This window comes from Alosa alosa, chromosome 16, assembly GCF_017589495.1.
Source record: "Alosa alosa isolate M-15738 ecotype Scorff River chromosome 16, AALO_Geno_1.1, whole genome shotgun sequence".
Taxonomy (NCBI): domain Eukaryota; kingdom Metazoa; phylum Chordata; class Actinopteri; order Clupeiformes; family Clupeidae; genus Alosa; species Alosa alosa.
In genome coordinates, this window is record NC_063204.1 from 10,380,876 (window position 1) to 10,388,375 (window position 7,500).

General features: G+C 45.8%; 1 protein-coding gene across 1 annotated transcript in view; it reads right to left on the reverse strand.

Moving 5' to 3' along the window:
• Nucleotides 1–7,500, reverse strand: part of svila (supervillin a) — a 50,710-nt gene that overhangs the window by 21,572 nt on the left and 21,638 nt on the right. The window contains 5 exon segments of the mRNA XM_048266991.1: nucleotides 1,396–1,528; nucleotides 3,403–3,742; nucleotides 4,508–4,708; nucleotides 5,794–6,175; nucleotides 7,476–7,500. The exon segment at nucleotides 7,476–7,500 is cut by the window's right edge and continues 41 nt beyond it. Coding sequence (XP_048122948.1) covers nucleotides 1,396–1,528; nucleotides 3,403–3,742; nucleotides 4,508–4,708; nucleotides 5,794–6,175; nucleotides 7,476–7,500 — 1,081 coding nt within the window.

The following is a 7,500-nucleotide window of genomic DNA, read 5'->3' on the forward strand; positions in this document are numbered from 1 at the left end:
CAAACAGAGAGGTCCATGTCCACCCACACCCCAAAGACAAACACATACACTCTCTCTCACACACACACACACACACACACACATGAGAAAATGACACAAAGAAGAAGAACACAGAGCATGCGTGGCTTTAAGAGAGGTTTATTGCTACGGAGAACAGAAAACGTCAGTAATTGAGCGAGTAAATGAGACAAAATGAGATATGGAGAGATGGAATGAGTGGATAAGTGGATAGAACACAGAAATGAAACGAACCACACATACAAGGTCCAGCAAACTGAAGAACCACAACGCTCTTACAGAATCCCTCCTACTCTAAAACAGACAGACATTACAGAGTTCAACCTCAGCTAAAAGTCACCTAAAAGTCATTGCTTCCTAGTTGTCTACTTTAAACTTAATAACACAAAGAAGTGATCCAGTCACCTTATGTATTAATTGTTTATTAGTAGAATTCATGACTATCATCTATCAAAACAATGTCTGGTTACTTGACACATCACATATCTCACAGAAAGAAAATATAAATACACGTGCAAATCAGCTACTGAATTCCAGAGAAAAAAATATTAATTTATGGATTTAATTCCAGGAATATACGTTTCGCATGCGTTTCTAGAAAATCATTCAAGTTTGGTTTAGATAGACATAGGTGTGAAAGTCACAAGAAAGACAGGTGTAGGTAAAGCAGAATTTCTTTTCAAGTGAGTTCATGCAATGACACTCACTGCTCTATCTGTTTTACATAGCACCCTTTTTTGCTTCACAACATTGGCCTTTGTGTCAGTATAAACTACATTTCCTTGTGTCAGTATAAACTACATTTCCTGGAGGATTTCCTACAGGAGGAGGGGAAAGGAGAAAGACGTACAAACACAAACACACACACACACACACACACACAGATCACAGAGACAAGGGACACAACCTCTCTGCTTGGGGTTGATCATGACTGCAGCAGGTAGGCTAGGGCTGCTAACAGCTATCCACCAAGATATGTATATATGTGTATGTGTGTGTGTGTGTGTGTACATACTGCATTGTGTAGACACACACACACAGTGTTTGCAAAGTTAGTGTATGAATATACAGTTTAATGTCGTTTTATGAGCCACTGTCTAACATGTACTATGTACAACATATTATATACTCCCATGATGCCCTAATAAGAGTCTACTTATTCATGTGTGTGTGTGTGTGTGTGTGTGTGTGTGTGTGTGTGTGTGTGTGTGTGTGTGTGTCTCACTCCCAATTTCACTCCCGCTTATACATCAAACTCCAACCATCCCATCCCATCCCATCAACACGGTCTGATAATTTGGTTCTCAGTCAGTCCATGAGCCTGTGAACCCTTCAGGTGAGGGGTGAAAGGTCGGTCGGGCTGCTGGGAGGCGTTACCTTCTTCTTGAAGCTCTGCTCCACCTCCCAGAGCTGGGCATGGCGCTCGGAGATGGCCACCCGCACCACATCCTGTTTCCTGTTGATGCGGTTCCTCCAGTCATCCTCGCCATTCTTCATCAGGAGGGCCAGCCTGCCGGACAGAGAGAGAGAGAGAGAGAGAGAGAGAGAGAGAGAGAGAGAGAGAGAGAGAGAGAGAGAGAGAGAGAGAGAGAGAGAGAGAGAGAGAGAGGACACACACATACAGAAATACAGACACATACACACACATGTTAAATAGTTGCACCAAAATGTACTTGAAACACACTAACTCAATGTACATGAATTACACACACACACACACACACACACCAGGTACCAGGTTCATTTAACTTGATGGTGCATATGTACTGTACACACACATAAATCCACACTTCCTCTACCTCCACCTAGAAAGAGTGATGTTGACCAGTGTACACAATAGTGGGCTATATGACCATAAACACACTGCATCCACAATACTCTCTTCCATTCTGTATTTTCCAAACTACACCCCCCCCTCCCCCCACAACCATACACACACACACAGAGCGATCGCCCGAGAACATGTCTGTGATTCATTATGTCATCAATCAATGGACAGCTTATTCCATGTAACCCACGGCAACACACAAGTTTCTGCACTAACAAGTGTTACACAAGCACTTGATTTCAGAGACCACGCACACACCCACACAGTCAGACACAAACACACGCACATGCAGACATGCACACACACACACACACACACACACACACACACTCACACACACTCACACACTCACACACTCACACACTCACACACTCACACACACACACACACACACACACACACACACACACACACACACACACCAGTTTGCCAGTGTTATTGTGTTGTTCAGTAATTCCAGTCTCTCTTTCAGTCCCTTTCTGAACGGCCGAATCCCACGTTGCTGAGGCTACTAGTTAAACAGCTCTCGGGCTACTAGTAAAACAGCTCTCAGCTCTCGGGCTACAAGTTAAACAGCTCTCAGCTCTTGGGCTACTAGGTAAAGAGCTCTCTGGCTACTAGTTCAAGAGCTCTCGGGCTACTAGTTAAACAGCTCTCAGGCTACAAGTTAAAGAGCTCTCGGGCTACTAGTTAAACAGCTCTCAGGCTACAAGTTAAAGAGCTCTCGGGCTACTAGTTAAACAGCTCTCAGCTCTCTTTCCAACTCTTGCCATCTATCTACGCTTGCCTGCACTCTGAGGCACTTCAAATAGACCATCCAAAAATAACCCCCTTTAATCATATATATCGCTCCCTCACACTTTCTCACACTCAGGCAGAAACCTAAATTCCTCTCCAAAGTCAAGGTCAACATCTTGAATAAAGGCCATTCACACAACACAATGTGCCGAGCTTACATAATATATCTTATATAGAGAATATAATCTTATATTACTCTTATATATTATCGTATATATATTATATATAGACTATACTCTTAAAAATCATATAACTCTTAAATATTATATCTTATATAGAAACTCTACAGTACGTGCAGGTGTGTGCATGACGGATGTACAGTTATTGGATATGTACAGAAATCTGAGTCTGGTCATCAAAGCAACAGAGCAAAGTCAGTGTGGCTCGGAGGCACTGGCAATATGATCACAGATCAATACTTACATCAGCCAACAGTTCTACTGATCTGATCTACAAACACACACACACACACCCATCAATGCCAACTCTGGGCTATACCAGGAAAGTGCATGCACACATGGACTCACAAACACACGCACGTATGCACACACTATCCATCTACAACAGCAATTGTTACAGTTGAGGACACTATACCACGACTGAATTGAATAGCTCTAAAACAGAAACGTTCTTGTCTAAAAATACAGTAAAACTCTCCTTTCTCTCTTTCTTTCTCTGTGTCACACACTCTCTCTCTCTCTCTCTCTCTCTAACACACACGCACACACACACACACACACACATCTGTAGAGTCTTACCTCTCTTTGATGGACATCTGTCTGGCAGACATGACGTCTTCAAGCTCATCTGTCGTCTGGACGTCTGTGACTCTCTCGTCCTCGTCCTCGTCCTCTCTCCTCTCTCGCTCCCTCTCTCTCTCTCTCTCTCTCCCACCGTCTGTGCGCCACGCGGGCTCCTGATGTTGCTGCTGCTGCTGTGCTGCGGGCTGTGTGTGTGCGTGAGCAGGGTGTGTGTGTGTGTCTGCGTGTGTGTGTGTGTCTGCGTGTGTGTGTGTGTGCCTGCTGCTGGGAGACGGCTGCTGCTGTGACGGGGCCTCCACAGAACGCACTGACGCTGTGAGCTCCGGAAGGTCTGTTTAAAAGTCAACACATACACACACACACACACACACACACACACACACACACACACACACACACACACACACACACACACACACACACACACACACACACACACAGGAAGGTGTGAGCACGATCAAGCTGAAGGCGGAGTAGACACACACACACACACACAGACTCTCTCTCTCTCTCTCTCTCTCTCTCTCTCTCTTTCTTTCTCTCTTTCTTTCACACACACACACACACACACACACACACACACAGACCACACAGACACACCCCCTCTAACAGCTTGCATGTGTTGCTGATAGTGGAAAATTGTCAGAGGGTTGTGGTTTAGCTAGCTCATCACTTGGAGGAGCTGCATGCTTGGCTGCACCTACTCAGGCAGAGCTCAGAACCCCAAACACTGATTTAAGACAAAGCTACCTAGAAGAGCTAGACAACTTTTTAAATAGCAACAATGGATTCTCCCATCATTGACTCTATATGTGCAGTTTCCCATACACCCACCACCACAATATCAACATTGACCACCACACAATGATTTTCCAGGTTGTACTAAATTGTGCTTAAATCTGGTTAGCATCATAACCACACTGTGCTAATTTGTTAAAAAACTGTTAATTCTGCAAACCAACCACCACAAATGGAATTCAATTCTGTGGGAAACACTGAAGAGGCATTCATAACCAAACTCCTCACAGACACAGACACACACAACTCTCGTCCTCGTCCTCTCTCCTCTCTCGCTCCCTCTCTCTCTCTCTCTCTCTCCCACCGTCTGTGCGCCACGCGGGGTTCTGATGTTGCTGCTGCTGCTGCTGTGCTGCGGGCTGTGTGTGTGCGTGAGCAGGGTGTGTGTGTGTCTGCGTGTGTGTGTGTGTCTGCGTGTGTGTGTGTGTGTGCCTGCTGCTGGGAGACGGCTGCTGCTGTGACGGGGCCTCCACAGAACGCACTGACGCTGTGAGCTCCGGAAGGTCTGTTTAAAAGTCAACACACACACACACACACACACACACACACACACACACACAGGAAGGTGTGAGCACGATCAAGCTGAAGGCTGAGTAGACACACACACACACACACACACACACACACTCTCTCTCTCTCTCTCTCTCTCTCTCTTTCTTTCTCTCTTTCTTTCACACACACACACACACACAGACCACACAGACACACACCCTCTAACAGCTTGCATGTGTTGCTGATAGTGGAAAATTGTCAGAGGGTTGTGGTTTAGCTAGCTCATCACTTGGAGGAGCTGCATGCTTGGCTGCACCTACTCAGGCAGAGCTCAGAACCCCAAACACTGATTTAAGACAAAGCTACCTAAAAGAGCTAGACAACTTTTTAAATAGCAACAATGGATTCTCCCATACATTGACTTATATGTGTGACCCACCACAATATCAACATTGACCACCACACAATGATTTTCCAGGTTGTACTAAATTGTGCTTAAATCTGGTTAGCATCATAACCACACTGTGCTAATTTGTTAAAAACTGTTAATTCTGCAAACCAACCACCACAAATGGAATTCAATTCTGTGGGAAACACTGAAGAGGCATTCATAACCAAACTCCTCACAGACACAGACACACACAATTCTAACCACTGAGCTGAATATGAAAACTGTCATCAGACATAACAGGATGTCAGCACACTCTCTCACACACACACACACACACACACACACACACACACACACACACACGTTTCTCACGCTACAAGTGAGTCACATCGTGGAAAGCTTCCTAGTGCAGCCCTTTAAATTTCGAAAATACTAACGGAAGCTAACTGATCATCTCATCTCTGTCCCCTCTCTATTTCTCATACACATCAATCCTGCATCCTTTATCACACCTGGTGTGAAAGCCTTTGATGCCATTTATGTTTATCAGTGCAAGAAAAGCAGAGATGGACAAACTAAAGTCCACACAGTCTGTCAGTCGGTCACACAAACACATACAGAGAGAGAGAGAGAGAGAGAGAGAGAGAGAGAGAGAGAGAGAGAGAGAGAGAGAGAAGCACACAGATACACACACATCTGTCCCTTACCTGACCCTTTAGCCTTTGCCCTGGGCAGGTGCTCTGTGGCACGGCTGTGAGAGGGTGTGTGTGTGTACGCCGCAGGCTGCACGTGCGCGTGTGTATATGTGGGTTGGGGGAGAGCAGGCTGTCTGACGCTGGTCTCCGGAGAGGGGAGCTTCCGCTTGCTGCTGCTGCTGCCCAGGTACGGCTGCTCCGCCTGGGCTGGGGTCCGGTCCAGAGGCCCTTGCGGGGCTGGAGGTTCGTGGGCAGGGGTGGTGCGCTCGTAGTACCCATTGCCACCACCGGGGGCAGCAGAGGCCAGCTGGAGGTCGCCGGCGTGCGCCGTTGAGACGGTGGTGTGCTGGAGCGCAGAGGAGAACTTGGAACCTGCGTTAGAACCGCTCTGCAGCTAAAGACGGAGGGGTGGAAACGAAGGAATACGAGAAAGGAAAGAGATAGAGGTAGAGAAGAAGCAATGAAAAAAGGTCATGATGGGGGGAACAGAAGAAGAGGGGAAGAGGAAGAGGCAGAAACAGGAAAATAATCACAGGAAAGAGGGAGGAGGGAGAGAGAGAGAGAGAGAGAGAGAGAGGATGTAAGTTATAGTATAACTATAGTAATAGTATGGCACCAGCTGTTGTAAGATACTATTTCTGTGAGTTCCTTCCATTTAGATACAACTTCATTCCTCAGGGGCTCTGCCTTGTACTACACCCACACACACACACACCCACACATACTTACAGTAAACATGCAGCATAATCACACATATCCACATAATGACTAACTGTACTTCCTGAGCTTTCAATTGAGAGGCCAGCACACACACACACACACACACACACACACACACACACACGTGTAACTCTAAACTCTCTCTACAGAAACAAGGCCACTAACTTTCAACTGACTTAGCTGTCAAGGTCACACTGAAACAGAATACCCTGAACCCATCTTAAACACAACATTTCTGGTGCATAGAGTACATTCAATGCTATATTTTCATGAAGATAGTGATGGCATTTACACAGATTATACAGTGTCCTTAATATCTAATGATAATCAGGAAAGGCAGTGCCAAAGAAACAACAACAACGACAACAATGACAACAACAACAACAACAACAGGCAGGCCAACACAGCGTGTGTGCACAAACATGTGGCCACACAATCACACACATGTGATAACACACTTCAACCAAGTGTGTAAAGAGTACTGCATTTTTGTGTGACAACAAAAGTCATCACAATAAACATCTGAATAAAACAGGCATTACAATAAACAGGAAAACAATCTGACTGATTAAGCCCAGTCTGGTATGGTCTAGGGTCTAGAGAGTGATGCGGTTTAGTCCAGTTCTAGGCTTAATCCCTCACACATACCGTTGCAGAGAGGAAGTGATGTGGCACATGCCCATTGGCTCAAAGTTTGCATGGCAGTGGCACAGCGTTCACAGAGTGCCGTAGGCAGGATGCAGGTTGCCAAAGCAGTTGTCAACCAGAACACACACACACATACTCTGTATTTCTCCTTCAAACATACACTCTCAAACATCTCTCTCTCTCCCTCACACACACACACACTCTTTCTATCTCTCATGCAATCTCTCTCTCTCTTTTTCTCTCCCATACATTCTCATACACACGTTTTGCCACACATGCACACATAAACACATGCACAGACGCCTGTGCAGTCCATCTGGCCTTACGTGTTCAAGCTCGTCGTCTGACACC